This window comes from Rhinolophus sinicus, chromosome 3 (assembly GCF_057876585.1).
Source record: "Rhinolophus sinicus isolate RSI-liver-muscle chromosome 3, RSI-T2T, whole genome shotgun sequence".
NCBI lineage: Eukaryota > Metazoa > Chordata > Mammalia > Chiroptera > Rhinolophidae > Rhinolophus > Rhinolophus sinicus.
In genome coordinates, this window is record NC_142503.1 from 24580775 (window position 1) to 24608501 (window position 27727).

Genomic DNA, 27727 nt, shown 5'->3' on the forward strand with positions numbered 1-27727 from the left:
GCTATTTGACCACAAAACACTATCTGAAACTTGAAAAAATTACTAGAGGATTTCTAATAAAAGAGACCCACGATTTAAAGCAACAAATAAAGAAACACTTATATTTGTGTCCAAAAAAGTAACTTCCAACTTTAAAATTTTAGTTCAGGATATTAAAATTTTGATTCTTTAAAAAATTAATGACAACATTCTTTACGGCTCCTCGTATTCTTCACATCTCTGCCTTAATATGGCAAATACTACATTTCATCTTCCGCAGAGCCACTAGAGTGACTACTTAAAAATAAGTTAGATGTCACATGCTTTCTTAAAAATCCTCTAATAGCCCTCAGCTACTCATCCCCTCTTTCCCCTCTCTCCCTGGCTCACTCTCTCTAACCCCACGGGCTTTCTTTCTTGTATCCCAAACATGATAAACTTACACTTGATTCAGTGCCTCTGCACAGATTCTTTTTCCTTGTGCTTGGATCACTTTCCCCCCATTTCTTTACATAGATGCCTATTGTTATTTCAGACTCAATTTTCATTATAATTTGTCTGAGGCTTTTTCTGACCACTCCTAAAAAAAGCAGATGCCCAACCCCCAGGCACTTTTGACTATATTATACAATTTTTACTGTATTTCTAGAAGCGGAACTTAATTGTCTGTGGTCTTTCCCCACTGGAGTGAGTGGCAATAGTGTCTACCTTGTATCACTGCTCCTTCCTGCAAGCCTTCAACATCAGTGGTGCTCAAAATCTATTTGCTGGTGGACTGACTGATGGTGTCAGAAAGTTCCAAGCCTGTATTCACCTCATGGTGTCCAGCTTCAGTTCATTCAAGTCCCCTAACTCTGTGAGACCTGGCTTTGACATTATAAAGCACTTTGGAATTAAAAACAAACTAACTCATTTAGTTGTTGGCAACCTCTCAGATCAACCAGCATTAAATGGAACTTTTAATATGCCAATTAATTCCAATACGAATCAGAAAACACTGGCTTTCTTTTACTTTCAGAGAAAGTCTTAAACTTTCCTTCTATATAGCTATGGCTCCTACATTTTCCCCTTCCAAAAACAACCAAAAGACAAAAAAAGAATTAACTCCTTTCTTTCAAAGTATAGTAGTATATCATAGTCAATTAGCACTGATCATCTCTGAAGGCTCTACATAAAGGACTGCACATTTTAGGAGGCTTGTCTCTAACAGGGCTTTCCTTTCTTTCTCCTCTCTCTCAAAAAAAAATCTCTTGAACAAAACATTTTAAAAGTAACATTTATTTCCAAATTATTTAATATGGAACATTCTATAGCTGGCAATTTATTTGGTGTATCCTATATATGCAAAAATAATGTGAGAGAGTAACATAATAGGTGGAAAATATTTTATTGTGGGGAGATGGTAAGCTGAAAGCTAAAGAGTGGATGGACAGGGTATCTCACACGAGGTAATTAGGTCTGGTGTGTGTGTGTGTGTGTGTGTGTGTGTGTGTGTGTGTGTGAGAAATATGGATAATGGGTGTTCTTAGAGGTTAGCAAGTTTCTGAATATTTTATAACAAAAATTTAATAATTGCTATAACAAGGGAAAAGGTTAATATTCAAGGAAAGACAATTAATTAAGAGCCACTCTAAATTTCTGAATAAGTAGTATGATAAAGATGGGTGACAAAAATTTATGTGGTAATGGTACCTAGGACGATCAAAAACGAACTGACAGGAGTAGTTCAGATATAAGAGCGAGGGCCTGGATGGGGACACAGTCCACAGGTACCTCCAGCAGAGTGCAGTACGTAAAAGACATTCAAACACTGGATAAAGAAATGAATTGTATAACCTTAAGATACAGAGCTACACTGAATTAAATATTTAATAATGCTGCCAATTCTTAATTACACAAACTATGAGTTAACCAAGGCCTTTTCTAGAAACTGCCTTTTAGGCCTTTACTAACTTAAATTTCTTTCCTTTTATTAAATCAAAAACAAAGAAATTAAAGTCACATATATATGTGATCTCCTGTATGTAACGGGAACTTATAAAAATCAAGTGACTATATGACCAAAAAGGGCAAAATACCAACAAGCCTTGGATCCACATATGCAATAAATCCCCCACATCAGTGCGCTGCGTGCACGTCCGTACCACACTTGCTTTTAGCCACATCCAGACTCTAAGCTACCATTCTGACTAACTTCATTTAATAACAGCTCTGCCTCAGCAACCTCATCTTCCTAACTGAACCGATCACCAGTTTTCAGAAATAGCACTTGTATTATTTTGGCAACAAAACTTTCAAATGCAAATAGAAGGTCCAATTAATAATCTGTCCAAGATTTTATTAAATTGTTTTTTGATATGATAATCTAATGAGAAATCACAATGCTTTCTTTAACAGAATTCTTAATAATCCTCTAAGATCTTTTCAGTAATTTAAACCAATGTCAGAGTAGAGAAAATTAGTCTGGAAGTAGTAAAACATTTAAAATCACAAAGCTTTTGAGAAGTACGTTTTGTCCTTTTAAAAACAGTAATTAATTGCTATTAGTAAGAAGAATCTAAAGACATACTTTAGAGAAAAGGATTTAGAAGATAGTTTGAATAGAGAGGGTCTTAGGTATTATAGTATCTCCTACATATTATTAAAAACAAAAGAAAAAGAAAAAGAAAACTGTAAACTTCAGGTAAATCCAAGTAAAAGCATAAAAATTCTACATATGTAAAAAACGTGAATGAGGTTTTATTTAAATTCTGAAATCTGAATGTAACTAGATACAACTAGGTTATAAACCGTTCTTCACAGTGAGACCATTAGGCCATACCTATGCATGTCAGCCAATTTGGACAGGACACGAGCAGCATTACTAAAACTTCTGTTCTTCTCATAATACCTCCAGAGTAAATCCATATAACGAACTTTGTTTTGATCAACTTTGGCCATTCGGACTAGATGTGGCTCCAGAAATGGAGAAGCAATCTGGAAATTGTACAGTTAGAAACATTTTCCCACCACTCACTTGCTCTTCACATAGTAAATATAACATTTTAAAGACAGGTGTGCCTTGTTTTATGAATATATAAGCAAAATTATAATCCGACAATAGGTAAAAGAGAGGGCAATTTTTCTCATAAATGATAGTTTTACCACAATTAAAGAAAGAGTTGCTATGTTAGTTGCATTAGGCTGATAATAATTTATTATTATCCAATTACAAATCTTTTAATAAACTCTGAGAACACAACTATTGATTCCTAGACTCTGAGCTCAAAGGCATCCTTGAAAAAAATCAAATACCATGTGTTTATATTACAAACTGAGAAACACTGAGACTCAGGGTAGTGAAAAGACATGTGAAGTCACATAACTTACTAGTAGACCTAAAACCAAGTTCGGGTCTCCTAACTCCTAATCCAGTAATTTCCACCCCATAACATAAACTATCCCCATCACGTGATAAATACCAAGAAACAGCACAATGGTCTACTTTGCCCACCAGGAAAAGACATTACATTGCTTATATAAATTAACATGACTGGAATAAAAAAACCATTTTTTACCTGTAGCAATTTATCTGCAAGGTCAGCTTGTATTAGCCAATTATAAAGGGCAATGCTAAAGAGCTCATCTTTGGATCGTTGAGATAATTTAAGCATTTGTTCAAACTAAAATAAAGAAAACAGTAAAAATTAGCACAGTTAAAAGCTCTGTTGCTGGTCATCACGAACCTTTAGCCTTATAACCCCCTGGTAAGACATTAAGATTCCTTAAGTGGTAAGTTCTAAAAGCTACTACTTCTCCCAAGATGATTATGCCATCACTACCACAGAGAACGTCTAAACACAATGTATTTTCAGAATGAAAATGTGCTGTGCCCCTCACATGATGTCCCGCTTCTTCATTACTCAGCATATTGGGATCAGATGACAGCACTGGAGGCCCAGGTTTTTTGGGTACACTGGGAGACTGAGGAGCAGCCTTACTTTGATTTACCAGTTCTTGAAGTGTATCTGTAATGCACTTGTAACTATTTAATCTGAAAAAGAATGGAAAAGGAGCAATTACATTAATTAGACAGCAACTGATTTATCTAATTTTAAATACACACAAGAATTTAAAAAGACTATTTTGGAGAATACCTATATGCACATATTTGGTATTAAAAATAGTAGAAATCATATACTTTTTAAATAGGTTTGAGAAGTGTTTGGTTAAACATAAAAGGGTAAAGTCATAAAAATGAATGTATTAACAAAAACCATGTCTTAGATAGGTTTCATATTTCCTTTATGGACACTTTTTCTTTGATAATCTCTACCAATTTTTGAACATTTAAAAATCGTCCTTTAAAATAAAATACTACTCTTCACCCACAACCAGAAATGGGGTAGGGGGAGAAGCAAGTGTTTCCAAGTAAGTTCTCTCATTTAAAATTGACCTTAATGAAGGATCAGAAAAAGCCACAGAAGCAAGTTTAAAAACACCTGTAAGTTCTTAAGAATTTTTACCAGACTCAAGTTTTATCCCTAGGCAAGGAATTATTATCCAGATTCAGGCCTTTGATAAAACAAGTCGTTTTAAAGTCAAAGCATAATTCAGTTGTATAAGGGTTGCACTTGAAATATTATTTCCCTAATACTATCAATCAAACTTTACACAAAGAAAAGTCTGTATCCATAAAGTCAACAGTCTGCTAAGGTAATAAAACTCGCCTGTCTTGGAAAGACTGAAGTCCCACAATGTCTTCTTCTGGTTCTCCATGTTTATAGAAATGAAGCCCAAGACCCTGAGGATCTTTTTTCTCTGCAGCAGTAAGAGAGAGCTCAACCACACCCTCATAAAATCGTACTAATGGGAAAGAAAAAGGACAAAGACTTAAGGCGTATTATTAAGCTGGATACATTTTTCCTTGGCTGGCTTATACAAATACTGATCAAGATTATCATGTTTCTGCTGTATATTAGTCACCCTGGTGACAATATCATATAAAATATTTCTGATGAAGTCTACCAAAGAACAAGATCCTCAAAGAATGAGATCCTAACATGCCTAAAAGGCAACTGCTAAATATATTTTCTGCATTGGAAAAAAACTTTTGTATTTAAAATAACAAAAAGGAGGGTTTCAGTTTATTGTTGAAAAAAATCTTGGGATTCAAAACTACCTTTGCTAACAGTTATTACTTTTACATTATGTTAGGTTTTATTTAATTTTAAAGAGAGCAGGCAGGTAATATTTTAAGAATTAACCAAAAAATTTTAAGCATCTTAATGCTAAATGTAACCCAGAAAGCAATTTAATACAGATGTAGTTTAACTGGATAAAGACTGAAACGCCAATATTAAAAAGTTACGTATTTCATGATATAAAAAGAGCATTATAGCTTTTGCAGGGGTCAGTGTAGTCACCACAAGGAAACTTAAAACACAAGGAATGAATTTCCTATGTTGCACCTGTGGGCCACTGAAGTTGAAGGAAGATTTGCCTTTTGGAAGAGGTTCTTTATCACTAACTTATTTTAGTCACAGTCATTTGTCCTCTTAAAGAAGATATGAAGATCATTTTGTTTTTCACCTTGTCTATACTGAGCACAAACATTAGAAAGGTCAACTTGATTGCTGATTTTTTGATACTCCTTTAATGATTCCCTTAACATTCTTTCCTTTTCAATCTTATTTTGAACTTGTCGGGAACGCTGGAGAAGCTCATTTGCCTAGAAACAGAGATGACAAGAACTTAAAGAGATATAAAATAAAGCACATCGATGGTGCTGCCAACATAAGTTTTAGTCTATGTCTAAATTTGCATCTGGTTTATTATAATCAATAATAAAAACAACTCTACGAACTGACTTCTTCTTAATTTTAGGCAGAAAAGTTTTTGACCAAAAAATCCCAGCTATTCTTAATTCCTCTCACAAATGTGTTAAGCAAGATAGCTTTTGACTGGTAAATCTCTTGCCTAGTCAATACATTACTGGTCAGCAGGCAGTCCACGTGATACTGACTTTTTAAATTATTTCCACCTGTAGGAAAGGATCAATAAAAATTGCCCAATTAACTCTAATTTATTACAGATTTAATTTAGGTTTAGTGATCATCCTTAATTCTAAGGAGGGGTATAGTTAAATATGGCCTAGAAATACTATCAAAGATTCTTTACGAAAAACTTAAATACATATGAATTTTAATAAATCATGAAAAAAAAACCCATGTATTTCAACCCCATTCTTACATAGACAAGGAACTGAGGACAGGAGATGTTAAGAAACCTATGAAGGTCATGTATTAAGTAAAAGAAGATGGTTCCTGATTCCAATTCTAGTGCACTATTCATACCATGAGACCTGTAAGAAACACTGAAACAGGTAACAAAGCATCGTACCTTAGAACAAACTGCATCATCAGTGCTATACAGAAGCGGGCAGATATCCTGTAAATGTAAACTAATGCCATCAACAGCAGCATTATCTCTGATGTAGCAGTTGATCAGAGAAGAAATTAATGCCCCAGTCAGTTCTTTGTCCCGGATTACCAGATCTTTAAAGGTGGTGATTTTCAATTGCTCTTGAAATTCCTAGGAGTATAAAAGAGAATCCTTTCTTCTGTCAAATATATAGGAATATCATATTTCCACATAGATCGAAATTTCTTTAATAACTTAACCAAAACATTAACAGACTTTTATAACTCAAAAGAGAAAATATACTAAAACTATACAAACTAACACATTTTTGGAACTTTCATAGACTCAAACAGAATTGGAAAAGAAAAGTTTAGTCCAAATCTCACTTTACAAATGAGGAAAGTAAAGACCAGGCAGCATCAAAATTAGAGCCGGGTCTCCTGACTTCAGATATAATCAGGAAAGAGCAATCTTAAGCTACATTAAAAAATGTTGGGCTTACATTCATTACTTTTCCTAATAATGTTAGAATTCTATCATTCAAGGCCTTCTAACATTGGAGTTCAATCTCATTTTGAACAAATTTGTTTGTGAAAATAGAGGTCTAAATTATTGAGGTGATTAATACTAGAGTAATTTTCTGTTTATAGAGATTTGACTATTTTATCTGTTTTTCAGCAAATATACAATCAATGTTCAAATTTTTAGACTAATATTTAATTTGTATTCCTTGAGCATAAGATTCATGATGCAAGGAACAAAATTTTGAAGATGGATCACAAAAAAAACCAACTATGTTAAAAATTTACCTACAGTATAAAACATTCTATCCGGCATAAAAAACGTTTTCATAATTAAATATTAGCTTGAGATTTTTTTTTATTTTTTCAAGTATGTGTTTGAAATAAATAAAACCACCAACAAACAATTCTTTGGACATTACTGGAAAGAACTAGGGGAATGCCTTTGAACTTTGAAAATTGTACTCAAAAGTTAAGAATTAAACATTTCAGGTTAACAAAATAGCCCAAAAGGACAAGGGAAAATTATTTTTATAGAATTGCAGTTAATAAACATGGAAGACATAAGATATAAAAAATTATTGTTTTGTAATACTTAATGAAATAACTCATTCAGGCAATGACTATCAATGGATGATGAAAGTCTGATGGAGAATTTCACAATGGCAGGATTGAATTTACCATTTGAATCTAGCAATCAATCTTAGTATCACTAAAAGTGGGACAGTCAAGCCTTGTGTGTCACCTAATACAGTCTGACACACAAACCACTACCTATGAAGTATTTTAATCTTCCTTAAATAAATGGACCTGAACTTTCAAGCTTCTGTAGACTTAACTTCCATTTTACAGAAAATGCAGGAAATAAAGGAATCCGTTTGCTACAAGGAAGGGAAAAACAACCTCAGAATGTTGGACATTCCACAGGATAGATGACCCAATATTTACAAGGCAATAGCAAGGAAAAAAGAGGAATTGCTCTAAACTGAAAGAGATTTAGGAGAAAAAACAATCCAATTCAACGAGGGAACCATCTCTTTAGACTGTGATTTGAATAAACTAATCTGTAAAAAGATATTTTTAAGACAGAGAAATTTCATTATTTTAGATGCTACCAAAGAATTACTATTAATATTGCTGAGTGTGATAATGACGTCGTTATTCAAGGAAATGCCCATCTTTTTTTTTTTAAGACATACATACTAAAGTATGTAGGAATGAAATGACATGATGTCTGGATCTACATTAAAATAATTCATTAAAGAAAAAGAAAAAAGAGGACAGATTAAGCCACGTTGGTAAAATCTTGAAAATGCTGAATACCAGTAAAGTGTGTCTGGGGATTATTTATACAGTATTGGCTCTATTTTCCGGTATGGTCAGAAATGCTCATGATAAGTAACAGGTAGGAATATAGTCCCCCAAATAACCTGTCTAGTATTTAGATGCATGCAAATTATCATTAAAAAGGATTCAAACAAGAAATGCAAGATAAATATGAAGCATTCATTTCCCACATTGTAAACATCTTTCTTTGAAGTAGGAATGTTTAATTAAGGTTAGTGGACTCCTTGAAGTCACGTGCAAAATTTCTGTGTCCATGTTTGTATGCATTCTTTGAGGGTGAGGAGAGGGAGTTTGATCAGATTCCCAAAGAGATCTGTAGCCCAAATAAGGGTTACAATACACTGTTTTAAAAGAATATTTTTGGTAAAGTAAAATTTCATTCACATACCACTCTCACAGCTCTCATATACTGGAAAAACTTGTGGCTCTGAAAAAGTGAATCCCTCAATCTCCAGAGCAAGTTTTCTATTACATATCACCTTTACCATAACCTAAATGCTTCCCAAAATACCCCCTCCCCCAAATCAAAGTGTAAGATTCAAGATCACTGAAAAGAAAACAAACTAAGCACAGTAGTAACAGTGTGGACTTAAGGGAAAGAAACATCCTACCTTCTGAAGTTCTCCCACAATGACAGTGAACTGATGTTCACAAAGAAGTTTCCATAAAGCCAGAGCCTGGTATGATTTTCGAACCAATTGTTGGATTGCCTGAAGTGAAACCTTTTCACTCAGTTGAGCCTCTAATTACAAAATACAATTAGTGAAGTTTGATAAAATGACACAGGTTAAGTTGTTTTATTTCATGTAAAACAATACTTTATTTCAAATAAAAACAACTGTAGTTAAGGCTGAAATCCTTATTGTTCTCCTCCCTGCCCCCCCCCCATCATAGACAACATGATCATGAGTTGCTGAATTCATGTTTTTATCGTCTCACTATATATACACGTGTGTTTGGTGTGTGTATAGGAACATAAATAAACATATTGCTGTTTCTAAACAATTTACACCATTGCTTTTTCTATTCAGTTATATTTTCACAGGCTATCCATATGGACCAATATAAATCTAATTCATTTATTTTAATTGTTGAATGTTCCATCATGTAAGAATACTACCCCACAATTAGGCGAACCGTCCACTTGAAGCACATTTATATTTTTTTCAGTTTTTCCACTAAAACAATAATGCAATAAATATCCTTAAAATAGGTCTCCTGGAAAGTACAGTGAGGTTTCTCTAGGACTGAGTTTCTTAAACCCTAGGTTAAGATGGACTGGTGAGTCACAAAATCAATTCGGTCAGTCCAGACAGCTTTTATTTTTCTTAAAGAGGAAATAAAATAAAATAAAAAAGGATAAAAATATTAGAATGTAGAACAAAGTTATTTCCTAAAATTTTGTTTTAGTTGTATGTGTATGCCTTTAAACATCTGGGTCATAATTTAAAATGTATTCCTTACTGTGGGAAAACAGTCTGAAAAGCCTGTTCTAGTATACCTATAAGTGAAACTGCTGGCTCTGAGTATATCTGCCTTCTCAGCTTTTACCAGCTATGGCTATACTGCTTACAAAGTAGTCAATTCAGGGTATACTGCCAGCACTTTGAATATTCCCATTTGTATAAATCCTCACCACTAATGCTTGGTACTGTCAGGCCTAAGGCCTTACTGAAGAACCATCAGCAGTACTGAAGAATTTACAAAACAGTAAACAGAAAACTAGGGCCAGCAGGAAGGGAAGAAAGTACCTTGGGACAAAAGTAAATGGCTGGGTCTTAATCAGCAAAATCCCATCAGCTAGAATAATTGGTTCAAACAATAGAAGATAGAAGAACTTAAAAAAAAAAAAATGAATGACAGGCAAAATTTAAGAAGTAACTTATTATTCCAATTCATATCTAGAATAATTGATGATTTTGAGAACTTTTTAGTTCTCTTGTTCTTTTCTTAGTTGTTACTAGTATTTATAACAGACAAAAACACAACCAAAAATTTGATTCACATTTTTAACTCTATAAAATCGAAAAATAACTGGTGACGATGTAGAGAATTGGAACCCTTTGTGCACTACTGGTGGAAATGTAAAATGGTGCAGTTGCCATGGAAAATACTATGTCGATTTCTCAAAAAAATTAAAGATTAAATTACCATATGATCCAGCAATTCCACTTCTGGGTATATAGCAAAAGAATTGAAAACAGGGACTCAAATTTATATGTATTCCACGTCCATAGCAGGATTATTCACAATACCCAAAAGGTAGAGGCAATCCCAGTGTCCAAGGGGATGAATAGATAAACAAAATGTGGCATATACATACAATGGAGTATTATTCAGTCTTAATAAGGAATGAAATTCTGACACATGCTACTGCATAAACTTTGAAGACATTATGCTAAGCGAAATAAACCAACCACGAGGACAAATACCGTATGATTCCACTTATAGGAGACACTTAGGGTAGTAAAATTCAGAGACAGGAAAAAAAAAAAAGAATTGTGATTGTCAGCATCTGGGGGCAGAGTAAAATGAGGAGTTATTGTTTCACGGGTACAGAGTTTCAGTTTGGGAAGATGAAAAAGTTCTACAGATGAATCGTGGTGATGTTTGCACAATGTGAGGTACTAAACGCCACTGAACTGCACACTTAAAAATGGTTACAGTGGTAAACTTTACGTTATACGTATATATTTTACAATTAAAAAAACTCATTAGAAAAAGTGTCTGTCATGTTTTCTGGTTGAAGGGAAAAAATGTATAGGCTGAAAATTATGGGAATACATGACATCCATACTGCCCCACTTTTCCCAAAATCACACTGATGATATTTTAATAAAAAATACTTGTTACCACAAACTTATCTGTTTGATATGTTGATTGTTTTCTATTCAACTAATAAAACCCTTTACTGGGGTCATATACATTTAATCGACCAGAAACAATAATTTACCATGAAACTTCCTCTGTAGCTCCTGTTGCATTTGCTGGGTATTTCCATTTTCAGGACGCATGAATCCAATCAGCCTCTGCTGCAGTTTGGCAGGAGTACTGAAACGGAAATTCCAGAATGTGTATTTGTCTTTCACATCTTTGTTGAGATATAGTTCATATACCATACAATTCAACCATTTAAAGTGTACAATTTAACTTTTTTAAATGTATTCGTAGGGTCGTGCAATTATTACCACGATCTAATTTTAGAATATTTTCCCCTCCCCGTTAGCAGTCAATCCCCATTTCCTCCTTTCTCCCACCTCTTCCCTAAGCAACCATTCATCTACTTTCTATGTCTATAAGTTTGCCTGTTCTGAATATTTCATATAAATGAATCCACTAGGGTGCCCCACTGTTATTATAACTCTTTTAATCCATTTGCAACTTTTTAATGGGTATAATCCATTTATACCCAGATGTAACTGGGTATAAATTTCCCTAAGATCTAATTATTAAAGGATGGAGAGAGCCAGTTGGCAAAGAATAAACAAAACAAACATCAAGTCTCATCTGGTTGGCTCTAGCATCCATGCACAGATTTCCTCTAGAGCTAAAACAAAGTCCATTAAATGCTGTGCAGTATGGACACTGCTACAGTCTCCCAACTCACTTGAGAGAAACTGCAGCTTCACTGGTCTGTTTGGCCCACTAAGGGAATAGCTGTCAGTTGACCTAATCACAGTTTCTTACCATCTTCTGGGCAAAACGATGCCTGGGAGTTTCACAAGAGCTTTGCTTGCATGGTTGGCTACTGAACAACAACCACAACTGCTAAGTGGGCAGATCTAGACAGAGAGATGTATCTATACTAATGAACAAACATATTCATTTACAAACAGAGCCAAAAAAATATCACCAAATATATTTGTTAGCTTAGAAAAGAAACTCTATGCTAGGACGTTGAAACCGGAGGAAAAATGAAGACTTGAAAAACAATTCCAGTTGTATTCTTAGTGAGATTTGGGATTCATAATACAAGTGCTAATTGCCATGAAAAAGGAAAAATTAGAAAATAAAAGCTCTTGGAATTAAACATATAATAGCAAGAAAAATATCAGAGATTGAACAAATGCTACATAAAATAGAATTAAATGACTGAGAACATCAACTCTAGGAATTCTGCAATCTACGTAACACACATAGGAAGGAAGGAAGGAAAGAAGAAAGGAACTATGGAAGAAAAGAAATTGAGGGTAGATTCAGGACAGTCAATATGATTCTCCAAAGAAAATAGGGAAGATGCAATAATACAATAAACAAAAAGAAAATTCACCAAAGTTTAAGTCCTTAGGTCTAAATGCTCATCGAGAACATTTTATTCTCAACTCCCATTAAAAGAAGACATACCTAAAGACACTGGTGTATTTTCTGAATTATAGTAATAAAAAAAGCAAAAGCATAAAAATTTCAAAGTAAGCACAAGTATTTAGAGAGGAAAGAAAATCAAAAAGGCAATGCATTTTTCCTATAGAACATTAAAATTTAGGAAATAAATGGGAACAAAATGTATATGAAGATTTGTTCACCTGATGACCTGACAAATGAATCAAAGAACTCATCCACCCTACATGTGGATCTTAAAAATACTATGCTAAGGGAAAGAAACCAAAACCAAAGGCCACATATTGTATATCTCCAGTTACACAAAGATCCAGAACATGGCAGAATCAGAGAGACAGGCAGATGAGTGGTTACCAGGCACTGTGGGAAGGGGAGCTAGGGAGTGCTGCGGATTGCGTGCTTGTGTCCCACCAAGTTCTTATGCTGAAGCCCTAACCCCCCAAAGTGATGGTATTTAGAGGCGAGGCCTTCAGATGAGGTCATGAAGGTGGAACACCCTTGATGAGACTAGTACCTTTAGAAGAAGACACCAGAGAGCTTGCTCTCTCATTTTCTCTCTGCCACGTAAGGATACAGAAAGACAGCAGCTGTCTATAAATCAGGAAGGGGGTCCTCACCAGAACCCGCCTGTACTGGCACCTTGATCTCAGACTTCCAGCCTCCAGGACTAAGTAAATAAATTTCTCTTGTTTTAGCCAGTCTATGGTATTTTTGTTACTAAGACAGGGAGTGACTGCTAAATGGGTATAGGGTTTCTTTTTGGTGTGATGAAAATATTCTGGGATTAGACAGTGGTGATGATTGCATAACCTTGTGAATATAGTAAAAACCACTGAACTGTATATTTTAAAAGGATGAATTTTATAATATGTGAATTGTATCTCGGCAAAAAAAAGGAAAAAAACTGAGTAAATAAATTCCATTTATTCTTACTTTGGATTTCCTAGTGGTCCTCCTGTAAATTGGGAGTTTCTGTCTAGAAATTCTTGTAAGCCTTTTAGGTCTTGTAGCACTGACTCCAGCAGTTGGGAAGGAACACTGCTTTCAATCTGTAAGAAAGGAAGTATTTTCAAAAGTTTCAAAACAGTGAAAAGGTGTATATATAAAAAACGTAATCATACTCTGTATATCTATAATTGAATATAAAGTGTTAATTTTGAAGTACCCTATCTTTTCTTTTTCCTATATCAATTCACACTTGGTGACCAGAATAAAGGGCTAGATACCCAGATCCCTCCTCTTCTCTCCTGGTTCGACTTAGATATAATTTACAGACTGTGAAATACACAAATCTTAAGTGAACAACATCTTGTTAACTTTTTACATTTTAATACAGTCACCACCCAGACCACAACAGAGAATACTTTCAACACCCAGGAAAGGTCCCTAATGCCCCTTTCTGGTCATTAGGTATTCCATTTCCCATGTAACTACTTTTCTTACTTTTATCACTGTAGATTAATTTATTCTTGCTCTTCATAAATAGAACTGAACAACAACATATACTACGTTCAGTAAATACATCCTTATTCTTAGAAATGTGAACTTGAAAAGAGTATCAAAGTTGAAAGGACATTTGGTATATTTTCATTTTAAAAAGTTTAAAATAAATTGCATTCATATTTCACATTTAAAAATATTTTACTACCTGAATTTATGATAATACAAATTTCTACAAGAAGTTTTCTTAAAGTATCCTAGAAAGTATGCCAGTGCATGGCAATTAGCACTGTGTCCATGTAGTTTTGGGGTATCTGAGTATAAGCAAAATATTTATATAATAGCTCTGAGCAGTATTAAGCGTTACTATTTACTCCATTTAACCCTCACAACAACCTTACGAGGGGGATATATTATTATTCTCATTTTACAGTGAGGTATCAGGCTTTGAAATGTTAAGAAATTTACCCATTAGTTAAGAAGTGACAGAACTCGGACTTAACCCAGGGGGGTGAACAGTTTATCGGACAAGTACACAAACATATACATAAAAGAATTATCATTGCATCTTGTTTAAAACATCAAGAAATGTGAAACAGTTCCATTAACATAAACTGGTCACATACAAATAACAGAACACTAGTATACAACACACTTACTGCAATGATCTCTCTGTTGCCACTCTTGAATACTCTTTCCACAACTAAACTAGCATCCCAGATATTTCTGGAACAAAAAGTGTATTAATAATTGTGCTGTAGATGAATAATAACAATTATAATATGTTATAAATTTCTTTCTATGTGTTTATTAAAGTGTAGCACTGGTTTCCTTTAACATTTTACTAAGTTATCTGAAAAAACGGAAAACAGGAAAATTTCCAAACCTAATATATACAAGCTATTTCATATAATGAAATATTGCTGAAGAAAAATCAAAGGCTCTGGGTAATGAATGATAAACAAGGAAGCTTATAATGAAAAATCAAATTTATAAGAGAGTTTTACACTGTTTCACATTTTTAAGCAAATAATTCAAATGAAAGCTTACATCCCAAATCTAAGAAAAACATATTACTATGTGTTATAATTAACTAGATAGTATGACAGACTTATTGCAAAAATGACTATATTTTATCCCTCCCTATATCTATCCCATTTACAATATAGCTTTGATGCTTCTCTCATATGGAGTTTATTTCCCACCTTTCAAATCTGGGTTGGCCTGGAGGCGTTCTCCTGGCCAAGTGAATGTGGTGGAAATAATAGTATGCCAGTTGTGCCAATTGTGAGCCTGGGCATCAAGAGGCTTTGCGAGTTTCCACTCTCTCATGGAACCTTGCTATCATCAAGTGAATGATCCCTGGGTAGACTGCTGGAGGATAAGAGGCCATGTGGAGGACAACCCAGCTGTCTGAGCTGAGACCGCTCTAGACCAGCGTACAAACATAACCCTAAACATGCGAGTCCAGCAAGATTGACAGAGCTGTCTTCAACTTCGTAACTAACTGCATATGCATGAATGAGCCTCGACAAGACCAGAACTGTCTAGCTGGTTTACAGGACATATTACTGAGTTAACATACATTGAGTTATATGTTAACATGTATAGAGATGTACTTTAAGATATATATAAAATACGGGAATATAGATGGTTAGATTAAAAAAAGCTGAAAGACAGAAAACAATATTATTAATGGATAAGTGAGCTAAAACTCTATGTACAATTTAATAGGAATAAATGATACTCCAAATTTAGAATTAAAAATATTAAACTATATAAACTACGACAAAGTGGGCAATAGTTACTTATTCCATGAAACTTACCCCATAATTCGAGAAAAGTAAATGCATATACCATTGTGTTTTCCAGAGTACACAATCTCCGGTCCAGCCATACAACTCATACTTGTGGCCTGAATTGCTAGATTTCCTGAAGCAGACATTGGAGTTGACATGACAGGAGAATGTATACCTTGTACAAACATAAGAAAACACATCTTAAAACTTAACTGTAAACATTCAGAATTCTCAATAATCCAAGTGTGCTGTATCTAGACCCATAGGTATGAGTATTTACAAAAATATTGGAATAAGTAGATACTTAATTTCCCTTGATAAAAAGAGAAACTTAGACTTGGATGGGTGCTCCCAGGTAGGTTTTCAAATGTCAGCAATGCAGAATAAAAAGGAAAGAGAGCTTGTAATCACTGTTCCTTAATGTTGGAAGTGAAAACAGAACTAATTACACAGATTTTATGGGTGGTGATTAAATCATGGTACCCAAATAAGGGGCTTTCCAGGTACTACTAACTGTGTTCCTAAGTAAAGGCATTCATGGCCAAATGTCAATACTTGCTTGGATGTCACTTCTATTAAATTATATTATTTTTAAGAGAATAGAGCAAATTAATCTTTTTCATACTAAGCATTAAGGGTAATGCACAATATTAGCTCTTCAAAAAGAACAGAAAATCTAAAACAAAGAAAGAGGTACCTTGAGATGGTGTTCCCAAAAAGGATGGATTTGGATATGAACTACCACTAGGAAGAGGAGAACCTAAAAAGGAAATAAGAATATAAAGATTTATAAAATAACTCCCCAATTTTTGAATCTCATCATAATCAGATACAGAAGCTATTACTAAGCATAAGAGTGAGGAATGGCACCACCCATAATATATTCAAGAATTAGGGACTCATCTCATTTCCCAGTAACGTTCTAACAATCCCTACACTGGAAAACACTGAGGTAGCTTATTATTAAATCATTCCTCTCTTTCCTTTTTACTAAATAACAAACGAGTTCTATAAATACTACTGTTTATATCTTATTTTGTTCCACAGTATACATTAAGAACTCAATATTAAGATATCATCACTTTTGGGTGGGGGGTGGGAGATGAGGGTAAGGGGGACCAAATATATGGTGATGGAAGGAGAACAGACTCTAGGTGGTGAACACACAATGGGATTTATAGATGATGTAATACAGAATTGTACACCTGAAATCTATGTAATTTTACTAACAATTGTCACCCCAATAAACTAAAAAAAAAAAAAAAGATATCACTTTTAAGAGACAGACATCTATAGAGTTATTCACCAATATAGTAGCATTAAGTAAAATATAATGAAAAGCTTTGTCTATTAAGATATACCACAAAGTTTGTAAAATTCAAACTCTATCAGAAAGTTTGGTTTCAATGTTTCATACTCACTAGCATAGACAGGGGACCCCAAGATGGGACCGACATTGCTCGGGGCGGGGAGAGCAGCTGGAAATCTCATCTGAGCTTCACCACCATACCTATTTTTACAACAACAAAGGCTGAGCTTATTCAGTGAAACCATCCACCTTAAAAGCTGGAATTGTTCCAAGTCCTATTTAGCTTTCAAAATAAATCCTTTAAACATTAGAGACTTTAATGTAAAGTGTTTACAGTGAAATATATGCATAGATACATTATAAAATATGTATTTAGTAAATGTTAACTTGAATATCAGGAAGAATTATGAGGGACTCTGGCAATTTCTAAAAAGCGTCAGCAATGCACAGAGTTTACTAAATGAGTATATGGCACTATAGTGTTCATACTAGATAATGGTTAGGCAGTACTTAAAAATAATTCTTTTAAACAAATCATATTTCAAATTCTTTACTTAGCTAAGTATCTTGCAAATAAAAATCTCTTTGATACCAAGTTTCCTTGATTCAGAATCTCTCAATGACAATGATACACATAAAGCAGAATTGGTATATTGTGTTTGAGGAAGTAAAAAACATACATGAGATAGTAACTCAGGTAGAAAGGTGTAGAAGGAAGACTAGAGTTAGAGGACAGAATCCAGAGAAAGGGTAACAACGCATAAATTGTGCTCATCTAGCTGTTTCTATTAGCATTGCAATCTTTCTAGATTTCACCTTTTTACAAATTTTAGTAACTTGTCTCTATAGTCACTGTAATGTTTGGCAAGCCCTTAAACTATCACATTGGCCAAGGCAAATACTTTAAAAAATGGCGAAGAACAAAAGAAAACTGACATATACCTGAAGAAAGCCCGAGTAGCCCAGGCAGACACTTCTCTATCACAGGCAGCCGTGGAACAAGCAAGGATAAGGCAAGTTGCACAAGCCTGGTCTTCCTGTAAAAAAAGAACACCTTCCCTTATATTAAATATAAACATTTAAAAAGAAGTTCTGTTTAATGCCGTATCCAGTGTTTAAATCTGTGCCTAGCACACAGGTGCTCAATAAATATTTGCAGACTGAATGAAATCAGTTGGTAAGAAAAAGGAGAAGTAAGCACTATTGGTTTTAAACTTCATCAAAGGTGCTATTATTAAAAGATGCTCTCTTTCCTTTTTATCTAGATTCTGGTTTATTCCCCTAATTTTTTCTCATGGTCTTTTTACCTTTTAGAAAATAACAATTAACAATTGCTAACATTTACTGAGTACCTGTCATGTGCCAGGCACTATTTTAATAGTTTACCATTTATTAATCACCACATCATACACTATTATAACATAACGCATATTTTACATACGAGGAAACTGAAGCCCACAGGATTCAAGTGATCTACTCTGGTGGTGAGTCTGGTGGTTTAAATCCAGAGCCTGTATATTTAACTTTGATCTGATATTCTTGATTTTACATTAAGCATTCCCAGTTCTACCTTGTTTATTCTAGTTATGGCTTTGAAATACTAATGTCCCCATCACTACTGCCTCCAGTTTTTTTCTTAGGTCATTAAGCAAAATAAAAAAATAAATAAAAGGATTTGTCCACAAATGTCTTGTTTCGAATAAAAATGCATTTACCATGCAACTTGAATACCAGCCTCTTACAAGCACACTTTAATAAGAATTTATCAACAAGAGAATAAAAATCTGATTTTACCATTGCTTTATAGTGTATTAATACTGCTCAAGTATCAGTACACATACAGTGATTAATGTAAAAAAAGGAAGTTTGGTAAGATTACCTGCTAATTACAGTATCTTTGGTCCTAACATAAAATTTAGCTATCATTCCCACCGTTTTACTGTTTAAATTATCACATTAAAAACAGTACATATAATTACCTGATGCAATTTAAAGAATCTTTCAATCTCTTCTCCATCTCCACCCACATTACTCACAAGTAGATGCCTTAGTTGATCCACAGGTCTAAGTTTATGAAACATAAGACTCCCCTAAGAAGTTAAAAAAAAGAACATGAATAATAGATTTATCAAGTTTGGCTGGTGACAACTGACCCTGATTATTTAATCAATGAAACAACAACAAAAATATAACTTCAAGAATACAAAGTAAACTGGTCAAAAAGAGCATCTACATTTCAACTCCCAACCTATACTAGATCTATATATGCATAAAGAAAATTTAGTAAGAAAACACTGCTCCATCAGACACAAACAATATTAGTATTGCATGTGCCATTACTATGCATAAGATAAAGGTTTATAAAATGTTATGTCTAAAAGAGCCAGCAACTTTTTTACTTATCTTTTTTTTTTTTAGCAGATGTATTTTCTTATTAAATTTGGAAAGTTCTGATATAAGCTCAAGTAAATACTAGAATTTAGACTACGAAAAAAGCTGAAGATTAAAGTTAGATTATCCATTACTCATGTTGGCACAAGTATGTTCATTTAGAAAAAAATGAAGCTGGATCCTTATTCATGCACACCAAGATAAATTCCAAACATATTAAAGATTTAAAGGACAAAATAAAACTATACTAGTACTAAAATAAACTATGGGTGAATTCTTTTATGAACGTGAGGGTAAGTTTTTCTACTATGATATAAACCTCAAAAAATAACCTGAAAATTTCAACTACTTATAAATTTATCCATATGGGAAAAATCTCAATCGACAAAAATCAAATGACAAACTGAAAAAATATGGAAATAAAATCACAGACAGTTCCTTTGATGCACGAAGAGCTTCTATAAATTAAAAAAGACAATTCAATAGAACAGTAGGTATAAAATAGAAATAGACAGTTCACAGAAAAATAAACTCGCAAAAAGATAGCTCATCTCAGTCTTAATAAGACAGCCTACTGTCCTTGGTGAGGACTGTAGGGAAATAGGCGGTCCACATTCACTGCTAGTGAATGTATGTACATACACGTATATATACAGGGAAATCTGGCAACATCTATCAAAAAGTATAAACGCATATACTCTTTGACCCAGCAGATGCAATTCTACATGCAAAATGATATATGCAAAAGGTAGAAGCATTATTTTTAACAGCTAAAGATGATCCATGAATAGGGGCTTATTTAAATATGGTACAACCATAGAAAGGAATACCTTTCAAATATAAAATAGAATGAGAAAGTTCTCTATATAATGATACGGAAAGAGCTCTACAACTGATTTTTGAAATACGAAAAGCAAAGTATAAAACAGTATATATAATATGCTACCCTTTGTTTAGAAGTATATTTGCATTGGTTGTAGATCTGTAACATATCTCGGGAAGTTTACACAGATGCTGATGACAGTGGTGTCTGCAAGGAAGGGACCTGAACTGGAAGGAAGATTTTACTTTGTATACCCCTTGTTATCCCATTTGAATTTTGTCAGGGCATTATTACTATTCAAAAAATAAATGAGAAAAATTTTTTAATAATTTAAGTGAGAATAAGAAATACACTTTGCTTATTTTATTTATTTCATGCTGCTAAACACTAGTGATAGAAATGCTACCTTAAAAGAGTAAAACATTTCATACAGAGCGTGTTCTTTTTGTTGCATTTTGGGGATTTACAAACTATCTCTTAAGAACATTTCAAGAGTAAACATTTTTAAGTACATACTAAATGACTCTACTAAGCAACTACTGCTTGCAATCAATACAAAAACGTTAACTATTGCTTCTCTTCTTTTTGTGTCCATATTAACAGAATATACACATACCTGTGCTGAAAGGAGAACAAATTTCTTTGGAGGCAACATGTGCTGCTGTACAACAACTGGTGAGTCCGTTATTGGAATACGATCCTTATTTAAGGGTGTAATTATTTTATCTACTTTCAATTCATCTATTGCGGAAAGAGCCCAGGAATGACCATCAACACGGGTCGTCATCTATGTAAAAGAAATGAAATGTTTTAGACTACTATTATTAAAGTTACATAAAGCAAAACGTTTAAAAGGAGAAACATAGACTCAATCTCTAAGTAAATGTAGAATTTAATAAATAATACTGTTACATAAACATTCTCAAAAGTCTGTATTTAATTTTCTACTAATTCTTTTAATCAGGCATGTTCTATGATGATAATCTTTCCACACTAGATACAGGCAAAATTTTCCTAAGATAAACTATAAATAGTATTCACTAGAATTACAATTCATTCTATAACCAAAGACTAACTACCTTCTACCATCTTTCCAGGATAGATTGATTTATCCTGGTTGGTCCAGTGCTTTTATTTTTGGTGACATGTAGATTTTTGTTCTCTTTTGAAGTTACATTTGCTTTCTAAGCTAAGATACTCCTTTAAAAAAACGTATCTTAATCTCCTAAAATACTTTTATTATAAACAATTTCAAGCATCCAAAAATGTTGGAAGTACAGTAAATGTCCATATGCCCAATACCTAGACTCAACAATTGTTAGCATTTTTGTCATATTTGCTTTCTCTATACATGTTTTGTCTTTTACTGAACCAATTGAAACTTATGGACATGGTATGTCACTGTTACTTTTTAATGCATCTCTATATAAGGGTATTTTCTTACATAACCATGATGTTATTAAAACATTTAAGAATATTAAAAGTAAAAACAATTAACAATTCTATAATATAATCTAAAGACCAGCCAATATAGAACTTCCCCATTGTCCCAATGTCTTCTAGAGCTGTTTCTGGGAGATTAGAACTTGGTCAAAGTTCATGTACTATATTTACATTTGTGTGTGTTTTTTTTTTAAAAGTCCCTATTTGTTTGAGAATAACTAAAGTATTATACAAACAAAATATGATGTATAATATTTGCTGTAAAAATAATTAACATTTATCAAGTGCTTCCTAAATGCTAGGCACTGTTCTGACTGCTACACACATGAACTCATTTAATCGCACCACAATCCCACAGAGGCAGGTACTATTATAGACAAGGAAACTGAGGACCAGAGACATGTTAAATCCTTTGAGCCACAGCTGTGAGGAGATGGAGCCAGAATTCCACCTTGCACCCCCTCACACAGCACACCCATCAGGACAAGGTTCATATCTTACCGAGTCCTGAATCCTCAGTCTATCACAATACAAGACACCTACAGGTGTTCAGTAAAGTTCAAATAATAAAGGAAATAATTTGAGAAAAGTGCTCTTTGCCTCCAGACCTACCTCCTGCCCTTACCCCAGCAACTTGGGCCATGCCACACACCTGGAAGAGCCCTTTCAAACCATGTGCCCATCCCTGTGAGTTGGGTTCTTCCTCCTCCCATCTACCCTCCCCTTTCTTACTCCCCTAACTAGAAGAGCTTAAGTTGGAGACTAACTAGAGAGCAGCTGGTGACAGCTGGAACCAAAATGCCTTCAAAGATGGTTCCAAAGAGAGCATAAGACATTCACACCCTTGTGGGGGTTGGTTTATGTGGGTTGATCAGCAGCTTCTGGGAGCAGGCAGCATGGACTATGCTAGGGCATCTAGGAGGACAGATGGGGGTGGGATAGGTGACACCAAGGAGCAGGGGCAGAGATGGACTTTTCTGGCCACAGCCTTAGGGATGCTGGCATCCCCTTAAGTCTTCATGGGCTGGGCTGCGACAGGCAGGGCCGCACTCCTCACCCAGAACTTCCTGGAGACTTTACAGAGACTTCCTGGAGAACATGTGGTTATTTCCTTTTAAAACAGAATTATGTATTTGTGGGTATACATTTGCATAAGCAGGGAAGAGATAAAACAAGATGGGGAAAATGTTGGTAATTCACTAACGTGGTGTTCAAGTTACCATTTTTCTCTATTCTTGTGTATGTTTGAAAATTTCTATAATTAAGAAAAAGTTTAAAAAAATTTAGGCAGAACTGTAAATTAAAGAGATCATCAGAATAAAATTCTAAGTCATAACTACAATGGATGGCCTCTTAATGAAATAACTAAAACTACAATATATTTAAATGGGACAAAGATCATTTCAGAAAAGATAAATGCATTTTCAAGTACATTATGAAAAACATTCTAAGAGGGTTACAATGTTTACCTTAAGGATATTTTTTAATGATTACCATAATGACCTCTAACCTCACAGAGAAAAAACAAAGATTAGGATACACTTCTTTTCAATATGATTTCTAATCTTGTGATATTTTTAGAAGCAAACAGTAATACATCAGAGGATAAAGTTTCTTATAATTTTATTCTTCACTTAAAATTATATAAAACGTTATTTGCAATTCTCAGGATAACTTACTTGGGTTTCCATCATTGGCTTTTGGAAAGGAAATGTATCATGGTTGACACACCACAAAATGTCATTATCTTCATTTTCCGAGGCTGCCATCAGTAGAATACCTAAAAGTTGAACACACAAAATTGTGTAATGCCAAATAATATGCATCACCAATAATGTTAGTAATATTGACATTAGTATGTATACTTTTTATACAAAGAATTCATTGTTGTAAGTACACAAGTTATAAAAATAAATAAAAATAAATCCCTTAAAGAACATATAATTATTGGTAGGATAGGATTGTTAACTGTTTCAGATCTTATATTGTATTTCTTTCAAGTAAACACTTTTTTCACAATTTAACATTTCTGAAATTAGGACACATTTAATATTCAATACATTTATTAATTTAATTAACTTAAAATATGTTTAATACATAAAAAAATGTTGACTCATGAAATAGAGTTCATGTACTGGTTAATTCAAACACACCATAAATAAAATTGATGATGTTTACCAGTAGAATAGCAGAAATAAATATACTATAAAAGCTACATCTCAGCAATACCAGCTAATATTACAGTTTGATTTTGAAATATATTTTCCTGGGTTCAATTCCAGGTCTCCCATTAATTTGCTCCTTCTATAGCGACTTTGGTCTTAAGTCCATAGGACGGTTGTAGGTAATGGGACCACAATTAATAAAACATATAACTAGCTTGTGAAAAATGGAGAGTAGTTGGAAGAAAACGTTTCTTAAAATTTAGCATATGGAAGTTTGAAGAAATGCAATTTGATCACATCATGTACATAATTAAAACCACAGTATTTTTTCCTCAATACATTTCTAGCTTTAAAACTTAATTCTAGGGGGCAGCCGGATGGCTCGGTTGGTTAGAGCCGAGCTCTCAATAACAAAGTTGCTGGTTCAATTCCCACATGGGATGGTGGGCTGCGCCCTCTGCAACTAAGACTGAAAACAGCATTTGGACTTGGAGCTGAGCTGCACCCTCCACAACTAGATTGAAGGACAACTTGGAGCTGTTGGGCCCTGGAGAAACACTGTTTCCCAATATTCCCCATTAAAAAACAACAACAACACAGAAAACTTTATTTATAATAGCATCAAAAAAGAATAAAACACTTAAGAATAATTTTAGAAGTGCAAGATTTGTACACACTACAATGCACACACATTCTAAAAAATTAAAGGTCCAATAACAAGATATCCCATGTCCATGGATTTCAAAACTTAATATTGTTAAGATGACAATACTCTCCAAATTAACCTACGTTTTCAACAATCAAAATCCCATCTGACTTTTTTTAAAGAAATTAAACTGATCCTAAAATCCATACAAAAATGCAAGTGATCCAGAACTGTCAAAACAATCTTAAAAAAAAAAAAAAAAAAAAAAAATCAAAGTTGGAATTTCAAAACTTATGACAAAGCAACAGTAATTAATACTGTGGGTTACTGGCATAAAGACAGACATATGGATCAATGGAATAAAACAGAGAACCTAGAACCCATATATTTATGGGCAATTCATTTGAGACAAAAGTGCCAAGATAATTCAAGGGGAAAGAAGTCTTTTCTACAAATGGTGCTGGGAACTGGGTATCCACATGCAAAAGAAATGATGTAGAAAAATTAACTCAAAATGGAATAAAGATCTAAATCTAAGAGTGAAAACTGTAAAACTCATAAAGGAAATCACAGGGGTAAATCTTCGTGACTTTGGGTTAGGGAATGGCTTCTTAAAAATAAACCCAAGTACAGCAACAAAAGAAAATAGTTAAAATGTACTTTATCAAAATTAAAAACTTTTGTGATTGAAAGGACATCATCAGAAAATGAAAAGATAACTTACAGAATGACTGAAAATACTTGCGAATCATATATCTGACAAGGCACGTGTCTAGAATATATAAAAACTTACAAATCAATAATCCAAAGACAACCTGATTTTAAAAAGGATAAAGGGCTTCTCCCCCCGCCATCTTGGAGCCTGTACAGGCGTGCTGGGAAGACTTGTGAAACGACAAATATGTCTGGAAGGCTGTGGTCTAAGGCATTGTGCTGAATATAAGTGGGGACTCCGGAACCAGAGAGAGCACATCGCTCTTCTTAAAACTGAAGGTGTTTATGCTCCAAATGATGCTGAGTTCTTCTATCTAGGCAAGAGCTGTGCTTATGTGTACAAGGCCAAGAACACAGTGACTCCTGCTAGCAAATCGAACAAAGCCAGAGTACTCTGGGCGTAACTCGTTTGCATGGAAACAGTGGCAGGGTTCGTGCCAAATTCCAAAGCAACCTTCCTGCTAAAGTCGTAGGACAGAGAATCCATGTAATGCTGTACCCCTCCAGGATTTAACCTTATTGGAAAGTAAATAAAATGGATTTATTCTCTTGTAAAAAAAATAATAAAACAAAATAAAAAGGGCAAAGGATCTGGATAGTTATTTCTCCAAAGATGTACAAATGGCTAATAATCATAAACAAAGATGCTCCACGTCATTAGCCATCAGGCAAATCAAAACTCAATGAGAAACCACTTCATAACCACTAGTATGAACATAATATAAAGCCAGAAAAACAAGGATGTGGGAAAAGTAGAACTCTCAGACACTACTGGTAAGAATGTAAAATGGTATAATAGCTTTGGAAAATAGTCTCGCAGTTCCTCAAAGGTTAAACAGAGTTACCACATGATCCAATAATGCCACTCCTAGGTATGTACCCAAAAGAAATGAAAACATGTCCACACAAAAACTTGTACACAAATGTTCACAGCAGCATTATTCATAATAGCCACAGTACAAACAACCCAAATGCCCATCAAATGATAAATGGATAAAAAAATGTGGTACAGTCACACAATGAATTATTATTCAGCAATGAAATAAACATGCTATATTAGATATTAACCTTGAATGCACTATGCTAAGTGAAAGAAGCCAGTCATATACTGTCTGATTTCATTTATATGAAATATGCAAAATAAGCAAAGAAAATAGACAAAGAAAGTAGACTAGTGATTTCCAAAGGCCGAGAAAAGGAAACGGAATGACTATGAATAGGTACAGGGTTTCTTTCTGGGGTGATGAAAATGTTCTGGAATCAGATAGTGGTGATAGTTGTACAACTCTGATTAAAATGAAAACCACTAGTTTAAAAAGCTAAATTTTATAGTATATACATTATATCTTAATAAAACTTATTTAAAAATACCAAGAAAGTGAATATTTTGCAATTGAATAAATGTTATTTGTTATTTTCATCTGGGTGTTGAAAAATGAAGTGTTGAAAGAAACATTAGAATAAGCAAAGAAAAGGCTTTAGAATGATTTTTAAAAAATCAAAAAACATTTTACAAATGCTTTCTCATCATGGGAAATAGCACATACAGATTTTTCAAGTTTTGATGTTTACTTAGAATTTCATTTTTTTGTCAAGATTTCAAATTGTTTCATGAAAACCTCTCCACATGCATAAAGACACTGACACAGCAGGAATGGTATTAGAAAAGTCATTTGAGTTTCCCTATCTTGAAGGAAGAGAGTTTAGAGTCTATTACAGTGGATATAACACTGATTTTGACCAGTGAGTTTATATACAAGACTAATGACATGCTAAAATTAAAACAATTTAAAAAGTACTTAGATATTTTTTAAATACTATAGTTTTTACATACATACCAATTGAAAATGCTTGCAATATAAGGTTAATATAAGAAAGTTGTTAGATAAGAAACCAAAACATCCTGAATTTTATTTGAAAAATCTGTTTATTTTCAAATGCCTCGGATAATTTTAATAATCCCATTTTCAATTTGATAGTATTTCAGAACTTACCTTTACTGTAAAAAGCTTTATGTACTTTTGAAGGCTTTTCCACTGTTGAAGATGCTGAGAATCCAGGAGGTAAGCGGACATGAACCAGTGTTAATGTATTAGGTCTTGCTAATGGCTGTCTGAATGGACAAGTGCTGAAATACAACCTTACACCTGATGATGGGATAAAATTTTATATCAGTAAAAAAAAAGAAAAGACTTTAGGTACATGTGTTATTGAAGCAATTCCGCAGAAAAAAACAGAATTCTGTTAAAGCCATACATCACTTTGCTGACTTATCTAAAATTACCCCGTGTACGTGTACTACCAGCTAAAGTGGATTTCTAAGACAAAGTCACTCAAAATTGAAAGGTGAATCAACAACTTTCAGTAGAAAGAACCTGGAACTAAGTCAAGGGAGGCTTTGTTCCAATTC

General features: G+C 33.8%; 1 protein-coding gene and 1 pseudogene across 1 annotated transcript in view; one reads left to right on the forward strand and one right to left on the reverse strand.

Moving 5' to 3' along the window:
* The window catches only part of NUP155 (nucleoporin 155), a 53132-nt gene that overhangs the window by 9604 nt on the left and 15801 nt on the right, over positions 1–27727 (reverse strand). The window contains exons 11-28 of the mRNA XM_019737278.3: positions 27312–27464; positions 23472–23572; positions 20966–21136; positions 19115–19225; positions 18078–18172; positions 17248–17336; positions 16524–16586; positions 15854–16001; positions 14687–14753; positions 13521–13636; positions 11203–11300; positions 8861–8991; positions 6361–6552; positions 5551–5689; positions 4689–4824; positions 3859–4012; positions 3537–3641; positions 2801–2955 (exon numbers count right to left, since the gene is read on the reverse strand). Of these exons, the coding sequence (XP_019592837.2) occupies positions 2801–2955; positions 3537–3641; positions 3859–4012; positions 4689–4824; positions 5551–5689; positions 6361–6552; positions 8861–8991; positions 11203–11300; positions 13521–13636; positions 14687–14753; positions 15854–16001; positions 16524–16586; positions 17248–17336; positions 18078–18172; positions 19115–19225; positions 20966–21136; positions 23472–23572; positions 27312–27464 (2224 nt within the window). The remainder of the gene's footprint in view (positions 1–2800; positions 2956–3536; positions 3642–3858; positions 4013–4688; positions 4825–5550; positions 5690–6360; positions 6553–8860; positions 8992–11202; positions 11301–13520; positions 13637–14686; positions 14754–15853; positions 16002–16523; positions 16587–17247; positions 17337–18077; positions 18173–19114; positions 19226–20965; positions 21137–23471; positions 23573–27311; positions 27465–27727) is intronic.
* Positions 24874–26322, forward strand: LOC141570436 (large ribosomal subunit protein eL33 pseudogene; annotated as a pseudogene).